General features: G+C 37.7%; 1 protein-coding gene across 1 annotated transcript in view; it reads right to left on the reverse strand.

The window, feature by feature from the left end:
- The window catches only part of CRB1 (crumbs cell polarity complex component 1), a 214742-nt gene that overhangs the window by 105577 nt on the left and 84761 nt on the right, over positions 1–24404 (reverse strand). Inside the window, exon 5 of the mRNA XM_032422495.1 lies at positions 20217–20399. Coding sequence (XP_032278386.1) covers positions 20217–20399 — 183 coding nt within the window. The remainder of the gene's footprint in view (positions 1–20216; positions 20400–24404) is intronic.

Consider the following 24404-nt stretch of genomic DNA (forward strand, 5'->3'; position numbering starts at 1 on the left):
ATATAGTATTAGACCATGAAATTCAAGCTGAGATAAAGGATGAGGCAATTAGTAAGAAAAAAAAATGGTTAAAACAATTGACTAGGAACAATTAAAAAAATCTTGGAGTTAAGAGAACTGGAAAAATAGAGGTTATGGTTAGACAATAGAATGATTGAACGTGCGTTATGTTAGTGAGGTTATTGGTGATAATAAAGCTGTGACCAGAGTGGGTAGAAGCTGTGGGGTGGCAGTCATAGTCATTAGAAATAAGTAGGCCAGTGGGAGATAATGGGTGCATGGACTTTCTGCATGGGTGTTGAAGCTTCCAAGAATGATGAAAGGAGTATGATTTTAAGATCTTCAGTGACAGAGGGGAAGGTACCAGGAGGTAGAAAGAAGGTTGCAGCAAGGAGAGATAGTGGGTGGCATCGTCTAAAGACACATGCTTTAAAATAAATTGAGATTTTTAAAATTAGTTTTAGAAGTAGAATTTAGTGATTCATCAGTTGCATATAACACCCAGTGCTCATTACACCAAGTGTCCTCCTTAATGCCCATCACCCAGTTATCCTTCCCCCCACCCACCTCTCCTCCAGCAACCCTCAGTTTGTTTCCTAGAGTTCAGCACCTCTTATGAAGGAAAAGCGAATGCTTCATTTTCAGTAACATATAGCGTCCCTCTCAATTTTCATCTTATTTTAAACAGATGAACATAAGGGGAGGGAAGGAAAAATAAAATAAAATAAATTGAGATTTCGAGTGAAGAAAGAGGAGTAACTGCCTAGAAGTAGCAATGAAATGAGAAGGACAGTTAGTTTATTTTCAGAACACGGGATTTGGAAGAATAGAAAACTGCCCCCATTTGAAAGGGTTGCAGAAGAAATAGGATCCTGAGAAAATAGCCAGATTTCAGCTAAACCAAGTAGGTGAAAGAAATGTTTGGGTAAGAGGTTAAGGATATTGCTTATTGAGCTTAGGTGAAAGAAACGTTTTGATAAGAGGTTAAGGATATTAGTAATCGAGCTTAGAGTAAAGCTTGAGATCTTTAGCACATAGTGGGCAGTCCAGAAAAGGGTGGGAAATTGGATAAAATTAAGCCATACACAGAGCATTTTGGCATAAGAGACAAGAGACCGAGGCTCAATGGACCTGGCATGAAAGGACCTGAGATGCCTGGGCATCTAGGGATGACTGAGGTAAGCCCACCTGTAGGTCATGGCAAAAGAGATCCAACTCTTCTATAAGAGATTTAGTTAATCTAAGGCTTTGAATATCTTCCCTAGAACTGGGACCTCAGCTGATCAGGACTTAAGTAAAACTCCAAGCGAATGTGACGTGGAGGTGGTTGGGAGGAGGATATGGGGAACAAAGGTATTTCTGAAGTGTCTTCTGTGTTAATGTCAGAAGATAGACCCTCTCAACAACCACAGCAGCGAACTTGGGCATAAAAGCTGTAACCATTGATTAGGTCAGGTGAAGGTCACTGATACTGTTCTTCTTAATGATTAGCATGTGTAGGGAAACTTTTGGGGATCTTGGGCAGCTAGAAATGGTGTCAAAATGGCCATCCTCACAAGCAGTAAATATACGTATGCAGGTGACCAGGTCATATGAAGGTTTGCAGTATTGTTTACTGCAAACATAATTCCTCATATCTTCAACCTCTTCTCTGAATGTTTTGTTCAATTTCTTGCACTAATAAACACCTGCATATTATTAGAAACTGCTACTGCTCTTACAGCTCTTTCAAATGGTGGTGGCCCACATCTCTCACATGAAAATAGGATCTTGATATGAAAATGTGCTATTCAGGTCCTCGAAGTTGCAAGGACAGCACCTATGGAATGGCAATGTGGATTACTGAGAATTTAATTATTAATTTCCTAGTGAAGAATTTATAATTGTGTTATTCTTTTGTTTCAGAAAACTAGTCTTTTTCTAATGCATGTTGGCCGAAATATTTGATTTGGAGAGCTGGCATCTCTCTGCTGATTATTCATTTGAGAGCTTTTCCTTAGGTCTTTTGATTTCAAGTCAACAAAACGACACTAACCTGATAAATAGCCAAGACCCTTGATGTCATGGTTATCTATTATTGTCATTAGGGTATCACAGACATGCCCATTCTTTGTATTTGTTCTATATTTAGTCTACCAAATCATGACCATTATATTTTCCTACTGGCTATAATATCTTCGTAGATAGCAGATAGTAAGCACAATAAACATGATTTTCAGAATTAACCTATGTACAAGTAGGTGGCACACTTTTCCTAATTGTTGTAGCGACCATGGCAAAACCAAAAGTAGTACAAGCAGAAATGTGCTCATACACACTACGAATAGTTTTGTGTATAGAATATGCATAACAAAGGCAAAGGAAGCGAATTAGATGCATCTATTGGAAATACTAATGCATGTTTTATTAAGTATATAAAGATTGAAGCAACATTTGATCTTTCAGAGCAATAGTTTTATATGTATATCTAATATCTGTTCAAGTTATTTAGGATCTATACTCTCAAACATGAAATTGTAAGTAAGAAAAACAGTACATCTCTAAGAACAACAATAAGCCTAAAACATAAAGCCAGCAAATGAACAAGTTCTATTGAACATCTCTCTTTAGGCAGGAGATGTTGACTGTCCCATATCCCTCAATGCTTCATGAATAGATGACACTTTCAACATTATATGTTTGGCCCTATATGGCTGTTTCAGTCGGATTTAGGTAAAGGGAGAGGATTTCATTTTTAAGAAAAAGTGAATGCTTCATTTTTAGTAACATTGTACTGGAAGCAGATGAACCTGAGAATTGAGAGCTCCTGAGTACAGTCACTTTGCCAGGTGGCTCTCATCGGGGTGTTTATTGTTAAAAACCCCGCTATTTCTGCCTGAGGTTTGAAGCCAGGACTTCACAAGATCCCCTGCTGCACTCAATTCTTTCCATGCAGAGAGCAGATGGGTGAAGGCGAATAAATCCCAGCCTCAGAGGCAACAATGTAGCATTCCAGAGACCAGTGATGGTGTTGCTTTTAGTTGGAGTAAATGCTAATTGGAGTTGGGAGTGAAAGCTAGAATTGAAAATTGGACTTGGTTTATGAGACAGTTGGGAAACTTGTGAAAGGTATTATCACTACCATATTTTGATAAACAGAGACAATTAAGCTTGGTTGGTTAGAACAGGATGCTTCGAGGGTAAGCACACGGGTCATGAGATCCTGTCTTAATTTTTAGAAGTAACATGGTCCTTCGTATTAAAAAAGGCTAACTTATCAAGTCGTTTGGATTCTTATAATTTCCAATAAATTCCATCTGGCATAAATAGCATGAATAGGTCCTCTTCTGATTTGACTGACTGCTTTTTTATGGCTTCACTGTGGCAGTTATTATATTGTATCTTGTATTTTTGTGCATCTTCTTCCTCATGGTTTTTCAGTTTCCTTCAGGAAGACATCATGTATTTTCATCACTATATCCATAGAACTGAGTCCATTGCCCCAAACTGGAAAGCTAAAACATAATAGGAAGAAGCAGCCAACATTCCTTCCAGTAACGGTCAAGGATGGTCATACAAAATAAAGCTAATTTACTGATTTTGGAATGGACTGAACAGTATTATTCAACTACAGGCCTTCTTTAATTATACATTTATTTAACTTTCCATTAAAATTATGTGAATATGTGGGTTTAAATAAATGTATCGACCTTTAAATCAAGTGTTTATGCACCATTATTATGTCAGTTTGAGCACTGCAGCTATGGGCACAAAACAGTTATGACAGTATGTGAAGATATTTTGCCAAAGAAATTTTATTTAATGATTTTGGGGAATTAGAGAATAGCAACCATTACTGCAACTAGACCCATGAGCTTCCAAGTCATTAAAATACCTAAATGGATCTTCATATTTTTCTCAATTATCTCATTGAATGAGACTTTTGGTTTCTCTGGGCCATGATAACTTGCTTTACTTGTTGTAATTCCCAGAAGAAACCCTGAATAAAAGCTAGTCCTTCTTCAGAGGGGCTTGGATCTTCTCACCAGAATACTCTGCCTCCTTGTTTTCACTATTTCTCACTTTCTGTAACCTCAAGCTTTCTTTATTTCTATCTCTCTCAGTATGTCTTCCAGGACTCTGAGTTACTTTCTACTCTAGTATAGTTCACTTTTAATTATAAAAAGTTAGAAAATTATATTGCATATGCAACCACAACCATTTTCAATATAGAAGGTAATTCTAATTGTAGTGAGGAGTAATAAATACATCCTTAATTATAATAAAAAAGAATAGTTTGTAGCTATATTTAACAGCTCTAGTGGTTTCTTTGAATGGAATTCTCTCATTAAATGTATTAAAACACTTACATTTTTTATCATGATGGAAATTTTATTTAATCTAACAAGGGATAGAATTTCAAAAATGCATGGCTTGTAAAAAATAAACTGTGTGGCATTTATATCATTAGCAGAGAACAGTGGGAGCCCCAGTGGCACCAGATGAACTGAGCAGACCAAAACAACACTGCAACAACTCAGCAATTTGACTGGTCATTGGACCATAGCCCATCAAAATAGGCCAGGACCTATTTATCAAAACTAAGCAGGTGAGTTGGACACTTAACCGACTGCTAAAATTTAAAAACATTCTGGTAGGACTTGGAGTCTCCTAAAGTAACATCCCAAATGTCCAGGGTTCAATTGAAAATGACTCATCATACCAAGAACTAGAAAACCACGATTTGAGTGAGAAAAGAAAATAAACTAAAATCAACACTGAGTTACATCAGATGTTGGAATTACCTGACAAGGATTTTAAAGAAACCATCATAAAATAATTCAATAAGCGATTACAAATTCTCTTGAGAAAAAGACTTCCTAAATTTGGCAAAAGACATAAATCCAGATTTGAAAAGCTGAATGAAACCCAAATAGAACAAAACCAAGTAAATTTACACCAAGACACGTCATAAATAAAATTTTGAAAACTAAATACAAAGTCGAATGTATTATCACTACCATGTGTTTTCTTTTCAAGCAGCCAGAGAAATGATGCATTACTTCTATGGCAACACCAATTTCAATGACACCAGATTTCTGATTTTAAACCATGGAGTGTAGAAAGAAGTGGTATACTGCTTGAGGTCTTTTCTGATTTGTTTAGAGTATATTTCCTGGGGACGTTGTTACCCTGTTAGCATTTTGTTCTCTCATTAATCTATTCTCCTCTGGACAAAATGACAAGACGGAAAAAATCACCTCAACAAAAAGAACAAGAGGTAGTACCGACTGCCAGGGACCTACTCAATACGGACATTAGTACGATGTTGGATCTAGAGTTCAGAATCATCACTTTAAAGATACAAGCTGGGCTTGAAAAAAGCATGGAAGTTATTAGAGAAACCCTTTCTGGAGAAATAAAAGAACTAAAATCTAACCAAGTTGATATCAAAACAACTATTAATGAGGTGCAATCAAAAATGGGGCACTAACTGCTACGATAAATGAGGCAGAAGAGAGAATCAGTAATATAGAAGACCAAATGATGGAAAATAAAGAAGCTGAGAAAAAGAGAGATAAACAACTACTGGATCACGAGGGCAGAATTCGAGAGATAAGCGATACCATAAGACGAAACAACATTAGAATAATTGGGATCCCAGAAGAAGAAGAAAGAGAGAGAGGGGCAGAAGGTATAATGGAGCAAATTATGGCAGAGAACTTCCCTAATTTGGGAAAGGAAACAGGCATCAAAATCCAGGAAGCACAGAGAACCCCTCTCAAAATCAATAAAAATAGGTCAACACCCCAACATCTAATAGTAAAACTTACGAGTCTCAGAGACAAAGAGAAAATCCTGAAAGCAGCTCGGGAGAAGAGATATGTAACCTACAATGGTAGAAACATTAGATTGGCAACAGACCTATCCACAGAGACCTGGCAGGCCAGAACGGACTGGCACGATATATTCAGAGCACTAAATGAGAAAAATATGCAGCCAAGAATACTATATCCAGCTAGGCTGTCACTGAAAATAGAAGGAGAGATAAAAAGCTTCCAGGACAAACAAAAAATAAAGGAATTTGCAAACATGAAACCAGCCCTACAAGAAATCTTGAAAGGGGTCCTCTAAGCAAAGAGAGAGCCTAAAAGCGACATAGACCAGAAAGGAACACAGACAATATACAGTAACAGTCACCTTACAGGCAATACAATGGCACTAAATTCCTATCTTTCAATAGTTACCCTGAATGTAAATGGGCTAAATGCCCCAATCAAAAGACACAGGCTATCAGATTGGATTAAAAAACAAGACCCATCAATATGCTGTCTGCAAGAGACTCCTTTTAGACCCAAAGACACCCCCAGATTGAAAGTGAGGGGGTGGAAAACCATTTACCATGCTAATGGACACCAAAAGAAAGATGGGGTGGCAATCCTTCTATCAGACAAATAGGATTTTAAACCGAAGACTGTAATAAGAGATGAGGAAGGACACTATATCCTACTTAAAGGGTCTATCCAACAAGAAGATCTAACAATTGTAAATATCTATGCCCCTAACATGGGAGCAGCCAATTATATAAGGCAATTAATAACAAAAGCAAAGAAACACATCGACAACAATACAATAATAGTGGGGGACTTTAACACCCCCCTCACTGAAATGGACAGATCATCTAAGCAAAAGATCAACAAGGAAATAAAGACTTTAAATGACACACTGGACCAAATGGACTTCACAGACATATTCAGAACATTCCATCCCAAAGCAACGGAATACACATTCTTCTCTAGTGCCCATGGAACATTCTCCAGAATAGATCACATCATAGGTCATAAATCAGGTCTCAACCAGTACCAAAAGATTGGGATCATTCCCTGCCTATTTTCAGACCACAATGCTTTGAAACTAGAACTCAATCACAAGAGGAAAGTCAGAAAGAACTCAAATACATGGAGGCTAAAGAGCATCCTACTAAAGAATGAATGGGTCAACCAGGAAATTAAAGAAGAATAAAAAAATTCATAGAAACCAATGAAAATGAAAACACAACTATTCAAAATCTTTGGGATGCAGCAAAGGCAGTCCTAAGAGGAAAGTATATAGCAATACAAGCCTTTCTCAAGAAACAAGAAAGGTCTCAAGTACACAACCTAACCCTACATCTAAAGGAGCTGGAGAAAGAACAGCAAATAAAGCCTAAACCCAGCAGGAGAAGAGAAATAATAAAGATCAGAGCAGAAATCAATGAAATAGAAACTAAAAGAACAGTAGAACAGATCAACGAAGCTAGGAGCTGGTTCTTTGAAAGAATTAACAAGATTGATAAACCCCTGGCCAGACTTATCAAAAAGAAAAGAGAAATGACCCAAATAAATAAAATCATGAATGAAAGAGGAGAGATCACAACCAACACCAAAGAAATACAAACAATTATAAGAACATATTATGAGCAACTCTCTGCCAGAAAATTAGATAACCTGGAAGAAATGGATGCATTCCTAGAGATGTATCAACTACCAAAACTGAACCAGGAAGAAATAGAAAACCTGAACAGACCTATAACCACTAAGGAAATTGAAGCAGTCATCAAAAATCTCCCAACAAACAAAAGCCCAGGGCCAGATGGCTTCCCAGGGGAATTCTACCAAACATTTCAAGAAGAATTAATATCTATTCTTCTGAAGGTGTTCCAAAAAATAGAAATGGAAGGAAAACTTCCAAACTCATTTTATGAGGCCACCATTACCTTGATCCCAAAACCAGACAAAGACCCCATCAAAAAGGAGAATTACAGACCAATATCCCTGATGAACATGGATGCAAAAATTCTCACCAAAATACTAGCCAATAAGATCCAACAGTACATTAAAAGGATTCTTCACCACGACCAAGTGGGATTTATCCCTGGGCTGCAAGGTTGCTTCAACATCTGCAAATCAATCAACGTGATACAATACATTAACAAAAGAAAGAACAAGAATCATATGACCCTCTCAATAGATGCAGAAAAAGCATTTGACAAAGTACAGCATCCTTTCTTGATCAAAACTCTTCAGAGTATAGGCATAGAGGGTACATACCTCAATATCATAAAAGCCATCTATGAAAAACCTACAGCGAATATCATTCTCAATGGGGAAAAACTGAGAGCTTTCCCCCTAAGGTCAGGAACGCGGCAGGGATGTCCACTATCACCACTGCTATTCAACATAGTATTAGAAATCCTAGCCACAGCAATCAGACAACAAAAAGAAATCAAAGGCATCCAAATCAGCAAAGAAGAAGTCAAACTCTCACTCTTTGCAGATGATATGATACTTTATGTGGAAAACCCCAAAGACTCCACCCCAAAACTGCTAGAACTCATACAGGAATTCAGTAAAGTGGCAGGATATAAAATCAATGCACAGAAATCAGTGGCATTCCTATACTCCAACAACAAGACAGAAGAAAGAGAAATGAAGGAGTCGATCCTATTTACAATTGCACCCAAAACCATAAGATACCAAGAATAAATCTAACCAAAGAGGCAAAGGATCTGTACTCAGAAAACTATAAAATACCCATGAAAGAAATGGCGGAAGACACAAAGAAATGGAAAAACGTTCCATGCTCATGGATTGGAAGAACAAATATTGTGAAGATGTCAATGCTACCTAGAGCAATCTACACATTCAATGCAATCCCCATCAAAATACCATCCACTTTTTTCAAAGAAATGGAGCAAATAATCCTAAAATTTGTATGGAACCAGAAAAGACCCCGAATAGCCAGAGGAAGGTTGAAAAAGAAAAGCAAAACTGGCGGCATCACAATTCCTGACTTCCAGCTCTATTACAAAGCTGTGATCATCAAGACAGTATGGTACTGGCACAAAAACAGACACATAGATCAATGGAACAGAATAGAGAGCCCAGAAATGGACCCTCAACTCTATGGTTAACTCATCTTTGACAAAGCAGGAAAGAATGTCCAATGGAAAAAAGACAGTCTCTTCAACAAATGGTGTTGCGAAAATTGGACAGCCACGTGCAGAAGAATGAAACTGGACCAATTCCTTACACCACACACAAAAATAGACTCCAAATGGTTGAAAGACCTCAATGTGAGACAGGAGTCCATCAAAATCCTAAAGGAGAACACAGGCAGCAACCTCTTCGACCTCAGTCGCAGCAACTTCTTCCTAGAAACATCGCCAAAGGCAAGGGAAGCAAGAGCAAAAATGAACTATTGGGACTTCATCAAGATAAAAAGCTTTTGCAAAGCAAAGGAAACAGTCAACAAAACCAAAAGACAACCGACAGAATGGGAGAAGATATTTGCAAATGACATATCAGATAAAGGGCTAGTATCCAAAATCTATAAAGAACTTATCAAACTCAACACCCAAAGAACAAAGAATCCAATCAAGAAATGGGCAGAAGACATGAACAGACATTTTTCCAAAGAAGACATCCAAATGGCCAACAGACACATGAAAAAGTGCTCAACATCGCTCGGCATCAGGGAAATCCAAATCAAAACCTCAATGAGATACCACCTCACACCAGTCAGAATGGCTAAAATTAACAAGTCAGGAAACGACAGATGTTGGCGGGGATGCGGAGAAAGGGGAACCCTCCTACACTGTTGGTGGGAATGCAAGCTGGTGCAGCCACTCTGGAAAACAGTATGGAGGTTCCTCAAAAAGTTGAAAATAGAGCTACCATACGATCCAGCAATTGCACTACTGGGTATTTACCCCAAAGATACAAAAGTAGGGATCCGAAAGGGTAGGTGCACCCTGATGTTTATAGCAGCAATGTCTACAATAGCCAAACTGTGGAAAGAGCCCAGATGTCCATCGACAGATGAATGGATAAAGAAGAGGTGATATATATATACAATGGAATATTATGCAGCCATCAAAAGGAATGAGATCTTGCCATTTGCAACGACGTGGATGGAACTGGAGAGTATTATGCTGAGCGAAATAAGTCAAACAGAGAAAGACATGTATCATATGACCTCACTGATATGAGGAATTCTTAATCTCAGGAAACAAACTGAGGGTTGCTGGAGTGGGGGGTGGGGTGGGAGGGATGGGGTGACTGGGTGATAGACACTGGGGAGGTATGTGCTCTGGTAAGCGCTGTGAATTGTGCAAGACTGTTGAATCTCAGATCTGTACCTCTGAAACAAATAATGCAATATATGTTAAGAAAAAAAAAAAAGAAGAAGATAGCAGAAGGGGAAGAATGAAGGGGGGGAAATTGGAGGGGTAGACGAACCATGAGAGACGATGGACTCTGAAAAACAAACTGAGGGTTCTGGGGGGGGGAGGATGGGTTAGCCTGGTGATGGGTATTAAAGAGGGCACATTCTGCATGGAGCACTGGGTGTTATGCACAAACAATGAATCATGGAACACTACATCTAAAACTAATGATGTAATGTATGGGGATTAACATAACAATAAAAAATTTAAAAAAAAAAGAAAGAAGTGGTATAGGGAGGAGGAGCTAAAGTGGCAGAGCAGTAGGAGGACCCTAGGCTTGCCTCGTCCCTTGAACACAGCTAGATAAATATCAAATCATACTGAATACCCAAGAAATCAATCTGAGGACTGACAGAACAAACTGCACAACTAGAGGGAGAGAAGAAGCCACATCATGGAAGGTAGGAGGTGAGGAGACGTGGTTTGGGAGTGAAACTGATTGGGGGTGCTATGGAAGGGAGGGAGCCCTGCTCACGGAGAGAGGAGAGAGAGAGAGAAAGGGAGTGCACAGGGAATGGCACAAGGAAAACACTTCCCCAAAGCCACTGACTGGGAAAACAAGAGGGGCTGATTTTTGTGAATTTTTACAACCAGCAGATCTCAAAGACTAGAGTTTGTTTTTTTAAAATTTTTTCTTATAGAGAGAGAGCGCACACACACATGTGCACACACAGGGTGGGGTGGGGGAGGGCAGAAAGAGAATCTTAAGCAGGTTCCATGCCCAGGACAGAGCCCCACACATGGCTCGATCTCATGATCCTGAGACCATGACCTGAGCTGAAATCAAGAGTTGGACACTTAACCGACTAAGCCACCCAGGTGCCCCTCAAAGACTAGAGAGGTCCCAGATATGGATGGTGTAGAACCCAGTGGGCTCCACAGTGCTCCTGTGGAGAAGGATGGCATATAGCTTGGGGGCAGAGGATGTAATCTGAGGATCCCCTGGGACACTGGGAGAGATGGTTCCCCCTTTTTGGAGCACATCTGGGAGAGGTGGCATTGCTTCTCCAGGAACAAAAGAGCTAGCTGGCACCACTTCACTCCCCACCCTTCAGCATGGGCACAGAGACATCTGTTGAGGGCAGCTAACCTAGACACTGGTTCTTTGCAGTGTTTTACTCCAAACTTTACACCCCCATGCTTTGGTGCAACTGCCCTTCTGGGACAAACTTGCATCAGTCCCAGCATGGTAAGACCCTCTCCTAGAGGACCAGTATGGGTCCCTGCCAGGCCAGGTCCCTAAAGTTTGGAGTTTTAAAACTCAGCAGGCCTGCCTGGGATAGAACACAGGTGTATTGCACTGCCAGGTGGGCAGACAGCCTGGACACAGTCAGGGTGAAGGTGGTGATCTGGAGGACACTTGGGAAACACAAGGAGAGATTGTTTGCTCTTCTGGGAGGGCATCCTGGACAGGTGTAGGCGCAAACTCCCCTCTCTAGGGTCAAGGGAGGGGGCTGGCACCATTTGCCTCCCTGGCCCCTCAGCATAAACTAACTTCAGTAAATAGCACAGAACCAACACTGGCAGTCTAAACCACTAAGCCCCCCCCCCCCCCCCCCCCCCCCCCCGCCCCGTGTGCTGCTGGTGCTGCTTTTTTGGGCAAGTGTACCTAAAACCCAAAGCAGCAGGCCCCTCCCCCAGAAGACCAGAACAACCTCCCCCCTCCACACACACACCCCATATCTATTGACCACAGAGTTCTGCAAAGCTTCAGCTCTAGTGGAAATAGCATCGGGTCTCTTTTAACAAGCAGACCAGAGCACACCTAGTTAAAACTCACCACACTCTGGCCAAGGTACAAATACTCCCCATTGCAGGCAAGGAGAAACTGCAGAGAACTGACCTGAGGGAAAGAGCAGCCAAAACACAACAGCAGAGTGCACACAGCACGCACCAGAGACACTTCCTGAAGCACCAGGCCCTCAACAGTATATAACCTCTTCTTAATAAAGCCATTACTCTCAGGATCAGGAAGCATAATAGACTTTCCTAACACAGAGAAGAAGACAGAAACCTAGACAAAATGCCAAGATGGAAGAATTCATCCCAAAAGAAAGAAGAAGAAAAGGTCATGGCTAGGGATCTAATTGAAACAGATATAAATAATATGCCTAATCCAAATTTAAAGCAAGAATAATAAGGATACTAGCTGGGCTTCCCTAATCAGGGGAAGGAGACAGACATCCAAATCCAGGAGGCATAGAGACTCCCATCAAAATCAACAAAAGCAGGCCAGCACCAACACATACCATAGTAAAATTAGCAAAATATAGAGATAAGGAAAAAATCCTAAAAGCAGGAAGAGAAAAGAAGTCCCTAACCTACAAGGTTAGCAGCAGACCTTTCCATAGAAACTTAGCAGGCCAGAAGTGAGTGGCATGATGTATTCAACGTGCTGAATGGGAAAAATACTCAGCCAAGAATATTCTATCCAGCAAGGCTGTCATTCAGAATAGAAGAAGAGATAAAGAGCTTCCCAGACAAACAAAAACTAAAGGAATTTGTGACCCCTAAGCCAGCCCTGCAAGAAATATTAAAGGGAACTTTTTGGAAAACAAAGACCAAAAGGGACAAAGACTAGAAAGGAACAGAGAAAATCTCCAGAAACAATGACAAAACTAGTAATAACATGGCATTAAATTCATATCTATCAATAATTACTCTGAATACAAATGGACTAAATGGTCCAATCAAAAGACATAAGGTATCAGAATGAATAAAAAAATAAGACCCATCTATATGCTGTCTACAAGAGACTCATTTTAGACCTAAAGACACCTGCAGATTGAAAGTGAGGGAATGAAGAACCATTTATCATGCTAATGGATGTCAAAAGAAAGCTGGAGCAGCCATACTTATATCAGACAAACTAGATTTTAAACCAAACCGTAACAAGAGATGAAGAAGGGCACTATATCATAATAAGTGCTCTATCCTGCAAGACGATTTAACAATTGTAAATATTTATGCCCCTTAGTTGGGAGCACCCAAATATATAAAACAATTAATAACAAACATAAAGAAACTCATTGATAATAATACAAAAATAGTAGAGGACCTGAACACCCCACTCACAAAAATGGACAGATCATCTAAGCAGAACATCAGCAAGGAAACAATAGCTTTGAATGACACATTGGACCAGATGGATTTAACAAATCTATTCAGAACATTTTATCCTAAAGCAGCAGAATACACATTCTTTTTGAGTGCACATGGGACATTTTCCAGAATAGATCACATACTAGGTCACAAACCAAGCCTCAACATATACAAAAAGAATGAGATCATACCATGCATATTTTCTGACCATAATGCTATGAAATTTGAAGTCAACCACAAAAAAAAATTTGGAAAGACCACAAATACATGGAGGTTAAATAATATCCTGCTAAAGAATGAAAGGGTCAACCAGGAAATTAAAGAAGAAATAAACAAATACATGGAAACAAATGAACATGATGGTCCAAAACCTTTGGGAAGCAGCGAAAGCAGTCAAAAGAGGGAAGTAGATAGCAATGCAGGCCTACCTCAAGAAGCAAGAAAAATCTCAAATATGCAACCTAACCTACACCTAAAGAAGCTAGGAAAAGAACAACAAATGAAGCCTAAAGCCAGCAGAAGAAGGGAAATAATAAACATTAGAACAGAAATAAATGATATAGAAACAAACAAACAAAAAACAGTAGGGAGGGGCACCTGGGTGGCTCAGTTGGTTAAGCGTCTGCCTTCAGCTCAGGTCATTATCCCAGGGTCCTGGAATCGAGCCCCGCATCGGGCTCCCTGCTCAGCGGGAAGCCTGCTTCTCCCTCTCCCACCCCTCCTGCTTGTGTTCCCTCTTTCGCTGTGTCTCTCTGTCAAATAAATAAATAAAATCTTTAAAAACAAAAAACAAAGAGCAGTAGGGCAAATCAATGAAACCAGGAGTTGGTTCTTTGAAAAAATTAAGGAAACTGATAAACCCCTAGTCAGACTTACACCAAAGAAAAGAAAAAAGACCCCCAAAAGTAAAATCATAAATGAGAGAGGAGAGATCACAACCAACACCACAGAAATACAAACAATTATAAGAGAATAGTATGAAAAATTATATGCCAACAAATTGGACAATCTGGAAGAAATGGATAAATTCCTAGAAGCATATAAACTAGCAAAACTGAAAAAGGAAGAAAATAGAAAATTTGAACAGACCTAAAACCAGCAAAGAAATGGAACCAGTAATCAAAAATCTCCCAATAGACAGAAGTCCAGGGCCAGATGCCTTCTCAGAGGAATTCTACCAAACATTTAAAAAAGAGTTAATACCTATTCTTTTCAAACTGTTCCAAAAAAAATAGAAATGGAAGGAAAACTTCCAAACTCATTCTATGAAGCCAGCATTACCTTGGTTCCAAAACCAGACAAAGACCCCATTAAACAAGAGAATTATAGGCCAATATCCCTGATGAACATGGATGCAAAAATTCTCAACAAAATACTAGCAAATCTAATCCAATAGTACATTAAAAGAATCATTCACCATGATCAAGTGGGATTTATTCCTGGGTTGCAAGGGTGGCTCAATATATGCAAATCAATCAATGTGATACACCACATTAATATAAGAAAGGATAAAGAACCATATGATCCTCTCAATAGATGCAGAAAAAGCATTTGACAAAGTACAACCAATATCCATTTTTGATAAAAACTCTCAACAAAGCAGGGATAGAGGAAACATACCTCAACATCATAAAGGCCATATACAAAAGACCTACAGCTAATATAATCTTCAATGGGAAAAAACTGAGAGCTTTTCCCCTACAGTCAGGAACAAGACAGGGATGTCCACTCTCACTGCTGCTGTTTAACATAGTAGTGGAAGTCCTAGCCTCAACAATCAGACAACAAAAAGAAATAAAGGCATCCAAATCAGCAAGAAGAAGTCAAACATTCACCATTCACAGATGACATGATACTCTATGTAGAAAACCAGAAAGACTCCACCAAAAAATTTTCTAGAACTGATACATGAATTCAGTAAAGTCACAGGTTACAATATCAACATACAGAAATCTGTTGCATTTCTATACACCAATAATGAAGCAGCAGAAAGGGAAATCAATGAATTGATCCCATTTACAATTGCACTGAAAACTGTAAGATACTTAGGAATAAACCTAACCAAAGAGGTAAAATATCTGTACTCTGAAAACTATAGAACACTTATGAAAGAAATTGAAGATGACACAAAGAAATGGGAATACATTCCATGCTCATGGATTGGAAGAACAAATATTATGAAAATGTCTATACTACCCAAAGCAATCTACATATATAAGGCAATCCCTATCAGAATACCACCAGTATTTTTCACAGAGCTAGAAGAAACCATCCTAATATTTGTATGGAACCACAAAAGACCCCAAATAGCCAAAGCAATCTTGAGAAAGAAAAGCAAAACTAGAGGCATCACAATTCCGGACTTCAAGCTATATTACAAAGTTGTAGTCATCAAGACTGTATGGTACTGGCACAGAAACAGATTCATGGATCAATGGAACAGAATAGAAAACCCAGAAATGGACCCACAACTATATGGTCAACTAATCTTTGACAGAGCAGGAAAGAATATCCAATGGAAAAAAAACAGTCTCTTCAACAAATGGTTGGGAAAACTGGACAACGACATGCAAGAGACCACCTTCTTACACCATACATGAAAACAAATTCAAAATGGATGAAAGATCTAAATGTGAGACAGGAAACCATCAAAATCCTAGAGAAGAACACAGGCAGTAACTTTGACTGTGGCCATAGCAACTTCTTACTAGATACATCTCCTGAGGCAAGGGAAACAAAAGCAAAAATGAACTATTGGGACTTCAAAAACTAAAAGGCAGCCTACAGAATGGGAGAAGATATTTGCAAATGACATATCTGATTAAGGGTTAGTATCCAAAATCTATAAAGAACTTATCAAACTCAACACCCAAAAAACAAATAATTCAGTGTAGAAATGAGCTGAAGATATGAATAGACATTTTTTCCAAAGAAGACATACAGATGACTAACAGATACATGAAAAGATGCTCAACATCACTCATCATCAGGGAAAAACAAATCAAAACAAAAATGAGATATCACCTCACACCTGTCAGAATGGCTAAAATTAACAAGTAAACAACAGATGTTGGTGAGGATGAGGGGAAAGGGGAACTTTCTTATACTGTTGGTGGGAATGCAAACTGGTGCAGCCACTCCGGAAAAGAGTATGGAGGTTCCTCAAAAAGTTAAAAATAGAGGAGCACCTAGGTGGCTCAGCTGGTCGGGCATCCAACTCTTGATTTTGGCTCAGGTCATGATCTCAGGATTGTGGATTGAGCCCCTCATTGGGCTCTGTGCTGGGCATGGAGCCTGCTTGGGATTCTCTCTCTCTCTCTGCCCCTCCCCTGCTGCTCTATCTCTAAAAAAAAAAAAAAAAAAAAAAAAAGTGTGTATAGGTTTTCAAATGCTGAAAGAATTGTCATTTCTCTTCATGAGTTTTCTAAATTATATGTAGTGATTAACATAAGAATTACAATACCATCTGATCTTCAAGACAATGATGGAGAAGATAAAGGGAGCTAAATGGAAGTAAGGTCCCTCTACTTCACTCAGAGTGGTAAAATGTTAATACCAATAGGCTTAATAGATCACATGTGTATACTGTAATACCCAGAACAACCACTATGAAAACTACACAAAATATCCAAAGTGCTATAAATAAATCAAGATGAAATCCTGAAAAATGGTCAAGTAACCAATAAGAAGGTAAGAAAAGAAAAACAAAGGAATCCAACAGAAAACAAAAAATAAAATGACAGAGTTCAACCTGAAAATATCAATAATTACTTAAATGTTAATGGTCTAAACACACTAATTAAAAGGCAGAAATTAACAGGATAATTTTTTTAAAAAGCATGACCCAATAATATGTTGTTTAATATGCTGTTTACAAGAAACTCACTTCAAATTCAATGACAAGTAGGTTGAAAGTGTAAGGATGGAAAAAGATATACCATGCAAACTAATTTTTTTAGCATGACTGTCTACGTAGAAAATCTGAAAGAATTCATAAAAACTTTCCTGGAACTAATAAAAGATTATACCAATGTTGCAAGGGATAAAGTTGATATACAAAAGTCAATTGCTTTCCTATATAACAGCAATGAACAAATGGAATTAGAAATTAACAACACATTTATATTAGAACTCCAAAAATGAAATACTTAGGTATAAATCTAACAATATATATACCAGATGTATATGAGGAAAACTACAAATCTCTGATGAAAGATATGAAAGAATTAAATAAGTGGAGAAATATCCCATGTTCATGGATAGGAAGATTCAATATTGTCAAGATATTAGTTCTCTCCAATCTGATCTATAGATTCAATGCAATCCCAATCAAAATCCCACCAAATAATTTCATAGATATCAACAAACTGATTCTAAAGTTTATATGGACAGGCAAAGGACCCAGAATAGCAACATGATATTGAAAGAGAACAAAGTCGGAGAACTGACACGACCCAACTTCAAGACTTCCAGACAGTAATCATGTGTGGTATTGGCAAAACATACACAAATAGATAATTAGAACAGAATAAATGGCCTGGAAACAGACTTATGTAAATATAATTAACTGATCATGGACAAAGGAGCAAAACAATGTCTTTTCAGTACATGGTGGAACAAAGAGAGTCTTTCCAATACCTGGCAGTGGAAAAACTGGATATCTACATGCAGAAAAATGAATCTTCATACAAACCTTACATCCTTCATGAAAATTAACTCAAAATGGACTGATTGCAGACCTAAATGTAAAATGCAAAACTATAAAATGTCTAGAAGCTAACATGGGAGCAAACCTAGATAACTTTGGGTAAGCTGATGACTTTTTAGATATAACACTGAAGGCATGATCCATGAAAGAAATAGTGACAAACTGAATCTCATTAAAATTTAAAACTTTTGCTTTATAAAAGACAATGTCAAGAGAATGAGAAGACAAAGGGGATAATTATTCATAAAAACTCTTTTCTCTTTATTTTAGGGACACAACAAAACTAGATTTCTCAGTCTTTGCTGTAGTTAAATGTGGCCATATGACTAAATTTGACCAATGGAATGTGAATAGAAGAGATAGCCACTACTTTTGGTATTGGCCCATAAAAACCTTCTAGATGCCATGCTCCATTCTCTTTCCTCCTCCAGTGGCTTGCTGCAGAAGAGCATGATAAACTTGGAAACCGCTTTTGAAGATGGAAAAAAGAAAAAGAGAGAGAGAGAAGAGCTTGTGACCCTGAATCACTATTCAGAGGACAACTGATCATAAGAACCTATTTTTGGAATTGACATCAGTGAAAAATAAGTGATTATTTCATTAAGCCATAGTGATGTGGGGCAGCTAGGACTTCTGAACTCATACAGTCATTCTTGGCAGCTCCTCAGATATTGAGGCCAACACACTTTTCCAGAATATTCGACTGCCTCTCCTGTTTGGACCTGCAGATTCATTGGTCAACTATGTCCTTTTGTCCAATGAGGCAATATCTGCAATGGCCTCTGGGTTTGATATAATTTCCTCTTTATAACCTAAAATCTGACATTTAAAAACATTTATAACTCTCCTGCCTTGTTTCAAGGAGAATTTAGAGTAGCTGACAAAAATACATACACTATACCAAGATCAAATAATTTAGAAAAAAATCAGAGGAAAAAAGGGCAACCATAAGAAACAGAAACAGGAAATTTAAATAATCTCAGGTAAGATAAATACATAAATATGTTCCAGAAAAAAGCTAATGCTATAGAACCCACATTAACCAGTAAGATTTCTAGCCACCTACATAATTGGGAAATATGATGTATTCCATGAATTTATTTCATGCTTTGTATCATTTATCAAGATTTATTTGCATGCCTTTTATTAAAGGAAAAAGCATGCAAGATAGAAGTTGTTCAGGAAAAATACTACTTATCCTGACATTGACAATGGGGAGATTTTTCTCCTATGTGTTCTGATAGAGAGGACAGTGAATAAGAAAATATCTTCTCTAGCAAACCCTGCCATGAATCAAAGATCATTAAATTTCACAACTGAAACACTAAAAGAAAAGGAATAGTAAATGGAGAGAGACACCCACCCTCCCCTTTTTTTCTTATTCCTCATTTACTTTTCTCAGAAATCTTCAATAACAACTGAAATATTTTCCTCAGGTATCAATTAATCTATGGAGAAAGAAATAAGGTGGAAAGGTAGATTGTAATTCGTTTTCTCAGTGGTATCTATGCAGTTGTAGGTCAGTTACTACTCATTACCAAATATGGGGACTGTCTCCAAATTTATTTATTTTTTTATCTCCAAACTTCTGAAAATTTTCAGAACATGGAAGCAGACAAACACAACTGCTCATTGGAAAATATACATGCAAATTTCCTCTGGGTTTCAGAGTAAGAATGCTGTAGAAAAAGACAAGAGTCACTTAAATTTGACATACAGAACAACTTTAGCTATAAAGTAGTTGAGGAAGATTACTTGAGACTATATAATTGTTCTCAGTATAAATATAAGTAAGTGCATTAACTTTTTTTAGAGCAAATTTGAATAACATAAAAGTTTGATATCACTATAAAATAAAAATTCTAACATTTTCTGTTTATAAAATAAAGAATTGGAGTTGAGTTCCAATTCCCAGCATAATGTATAAAAATATTTCCCCTTCCTACAGCTCTTTTATCTTTATTTTTAACATTTTCCTCACGATTTGAAGAATTATGATATATGAAACATGGTATTTTTCATGCCCACAAGGGGGACCCTTTGCACCATAGCAACGGAGTTTATACTGCACAGATCTTATTGCTAATACACCATTTGATTGAGTGCATGATCTGCCATAAGGTGCTAGAAAGTCAAGTCATCTCTCCTCTTTGCCCTCACCTGTGAGTCCAGGCGGACAGATACAAACATAACCTGAGGCTTCAGGGTGGCTGAATGAGGAAGGCAGCTGAGCAAGGCGTCCATATTGTTTTTCTGGGGACAGCTCTACACATGTCCCACCAGACTGGCAGGGGTTCATGTTGCATTCGTTGATGTGGGTCTCACATTGGGCACCAGTGTATCCTGCAGGATAAAAGTTCAGAGAAGCAGCTGAGTCAAAACTCCTCAACCAGAGTTTATGCCTGAAAGGAGGCTGACCACTGTGCTGGCACCAATTAACAAGACGATGTGCTGTCCTCAAGGAGCTAGCAAGGAAAAGCTGATAAGAGAAGTTTCCTTGAAAACAGCAGTAGCAAAGGAAACACTTGTACAATATTGACCAATATTTTAAAAAATATTTGATTAAGAAGGCTTGAAATAAATTGGGACTTCAGGATAACTTTGATTTCCTGATTATTTTAAAGACTCCATCTCCTCAGATACTCCAATTGAATTTTTAGCAAGAAAAAAATATTTTTTAAGAAAATAGCCAAAAAGAAAATAGCCAAAAAGTCAGCAGAAACTACACAGCCAGCCCTAAATTCTTTTCTCAGAACTCAAAGCAAAGGTAAATGATTACTTCTTCACACTGAATAAGACAGAATAAAAAATTATTTTGTATTTAAATGGATTTAATTGGGTCATTTTATTAAGGACAATAAAACATGAATGATTTAGTACTTTATAAAAAAATTTGAATATTAAATATAGAAGACCGTCCTTGCCAGAACTATTTCTTTGGCTTTACATACAAGTGCACTTGTAGAGTCTTATTGTGTGTATATTAACATAACTGAAATTGCACTATATGCATCCTTCTATAACTTGCTTTTTTCAGTCCCTTGCACAATCTATCCATGTTAGTAATATAGATCTAACTCATAATTTTTAACTACTGCCAAGTATTCTGTAACATGGAAGTACCATAGGTTAACCTATCTCTTAATGAATTGATATACATTTTACTATTACAAACAATGTTGCAGTGAATAGCATTATGTATATATGCATGTTTATGTAAATGTCTGGGTATAACACCGGGGTCTATGCCTAGAGCGGAATTTCTGGGTTATAGATTATGTACATATTTTATTTTATTTTATTTTTTTAAGATTTTTATTTATTTATTTGACAGAGAGAGACACAGCGAGAGAGGGAACACAAGCAGGGAGAGTGGGAGAGGGAGAAGCAGGCTTCCCACTGAGCAGGGAGCCCGATGTGGGGCTCGATCCCAGGACCCTGGGACCATGACCTGAGCCGATGGCAGACGCTTAACCGACTGAGCCACCCAGGTGCCCCCATTTTTTATTTTAATAGATACTGATAAACACCTCTGGGAGTAGTTGTACCATCTATATACTTACTAGCACTGGATGAATGTGCATATAGCTCCAAACCCTTGTCAACAATTGCTATACCAAATAAAATGTTTTACCAGTTGGTTAGATTAAAAAAAAAATAGTACTTCATTGTTGTTTGGGTTTACATTTTCCCCAGTTACTATTGAATTTAACATGTTTTTGGATTTTTAAAAAATCATTTCCTATCTTTTTCCTGTTTTTCCCATTAGACTGTCTTTCTGATTAATTTATGATTTATATAGCACAATATATACATAAGCTGAAATATGAAGTTCTTAAAGAACATAATTTGACTTATAATACAAGTGACTTCACAGTCAACTAAAGATCTTTGCAATGTCACGTAACTCTGCTGAGAAATATGTTCTTAAAATGAAATTTACAATCCAAAATTATAAAACTTATAAATCTGATCATGGTACTTCTTTACTTTAAAATCATTGAATGGCTTCTGCTTTCATACAAAATAAAATTCAAAATCCTTAACCTAAAATGCCCTTTATTATCTGGCCCCATTCCCATCTCTACATTCCTTCCCTGGAATGTTTTCTCCCCCGGGGCCTTCATGACAGGGTTCCCTCTCCTAGAATATGCTCCTCCAAGGCTGTGCTTGGCTAAATCTTAGCTTTGAGATTTAATCTTGTATGACTCTCTTGGAGTGGCTTTTTCTCATGAATAGATCTAAATAAGATCCCTTTGTTTTCTCTCATATCACCCAGTTATTTCTTTCATCGCTCTTAAAATAATTTTTATTATTTTTATGTATAGTTGCTTCCCTCAATAGACTATAAGCTCCACAAAAGCAGGGACTGTTTTTTATTTTATTCACCGCTCCAATTCTGAACAATGCATAAATAGTAGGCTTTCAATCAATGACTGAATGAGATTCAAAGAGTAATAATCAATAATTTAGTTTACAATTCTAGTTTAGCAAGTAAATTGGAGAATTGACTATTAATAAGCAAATAATGAGAATATGATATGATTACTCATTTTGTAATTTAAATAAAAACCTGAATGGGGTCATATGTCAAATCATAACCACAACATAAATTCTGTTGCTCAACAGTATAATACATTTGTCACATATGACCCTTGAGGTCTTTCTCAACCAACTGAAGAAGAAACTTAGAGAGGAACAGGAAACTAAAAGCACATGTCAGATCAAATCCCACAATCTTTTGTGGTAACCCTCCCCCAGCCAAGAACCCAAGGTCTCTTAAACCCAAATATCTACTTTTCCCAAGTTTTTATAAAGTGGTATTCATTGTGCTACACTGAACTTATTGAAGAAAGCTCCAACTATTTTCAATTTTCTTCTCAGTTTAAGTCTCAAGACTCATACACAGGCCAGGCTAGGAAGTAATTTAAAACTTTCATAAATCCTTTTTTTGCTTTCTGACTCATGCATTATCCTATTCCTATAGTGAACATTAGGAAGGTTCTGATTTATGGACTTCCCAGTCCTGTCCCCACCACTGGGGCCTTGTGGGAATTTTGTTTGCTGCTCCCTTTAACCATGTATATTAATAGACTCCTTCAGTCAAGGCTATATTCAATAGTTTTAACAAGTTTTTATACAAAACTTTGTATAAAGAAACAATATGATATTGAGTCAAGTCCCTAGGGTTCTTACGTTTTTCTTTTTTTAAACAAATCCAATCTTACCTGGGTAACAAGAAAACTTTTAAGATAAGCATTTAAGATGACTGACACTTCTTGTAATTAATTATTTTTGAAATGAGGACCCCAGGCAATTATGGTGGTGGATTCTTGCCATTACCTTCAGTCATGGTGGTCTTGTAATCCAAAGGAATGGTCTCTTTTTCTTAGATACAGGGTAGTTTGTAGCATTAAATCTTCTCTTTATGTATAACAGTAAGAATAGGATACACAGACGTTCTGAAATTTTCTATCTAGGCAAAATTACCATCATCCAGTAACCCAAGAAAGAAACTCAAGCAGAACTGTCCTTAGTCTGTGCCCCTTTCTTAATGCCCACATCATATCTGCCTCCTAAATGAGTCTCATGGTTGTCCATTTCCCCATCCCCACCCTTAACACTGTAGTCATAGTTCTGGCAAATAGCCTTATCTCTTGTTTAAACTATTGCAGAACTTTTTTTTTTTTTATTAGAATCTCTGCCTTTTGTTTTATTTCTCTCAATCATCTTCCACTAAAGTGCTAAACTGTTCTTAGTAAATCAACAGGTCAGATTATGCTACCTCTCTGCTCCATAGTGTTCAGGGCAGACAAACAGTGTTGTGATCTGGCTTGAGTCTTGTCTTGTTCCCCAGCCTCAACTCTCCACCACCAGCCCTGTGTAGTCCAGCATTTTGGAACAATCAAATTTCTACAACTGGATATGCTCTTTTCCATGTGTGCCTATAGCCCTTTCTTCCTTCTATCCTCCTTTTCCTTCCTCTCTTCTTTCCTTGAATAAATTATGAGCTGCTATGTGCTAGCCAGAGGGTCTAGAATGGTCAGTCTCCTAATTTTGGTACCTAGTTAACATTTACTGAGTGCTTACTATGGTCTAGGCTGAGCTAGGAACTTTATATATATTACTGGATCTCTCTCTAAAGTAATTCTACGAGGTGGATATTATTATCATCTTTGCTTTATAGATGAGGAAACTGAGGCTCAGAGCAGTAAAGTAACTTGTCCAAAGTCACACAGCTAGTGAGTACATTCCTGGGATATGCTTAGTGATCTTTCAAATCTTCTAAAATGGTGCCTACTGGATCAGGCAATCTCTGTACTTCTTCTCCCCTTATTCCCTGTTATA

This window comes from Phoca vitulina, unplaced genomic scaffold (assembly GCF_004348235.1).
Source record: "Phoca vitulina isolate PV1807 unplaced genomic scaffold, GSC_HSeal_1.0 scaffold26, whole genome shotgun sequence".
In the NCBI taxonomy this organism is placed as follows: domain Eukaryota; kingdom Metazoa; phylum Chordata; class Mammalia; order Carnivora; family Phocidae; genus Phoca; species Phoca vitulina.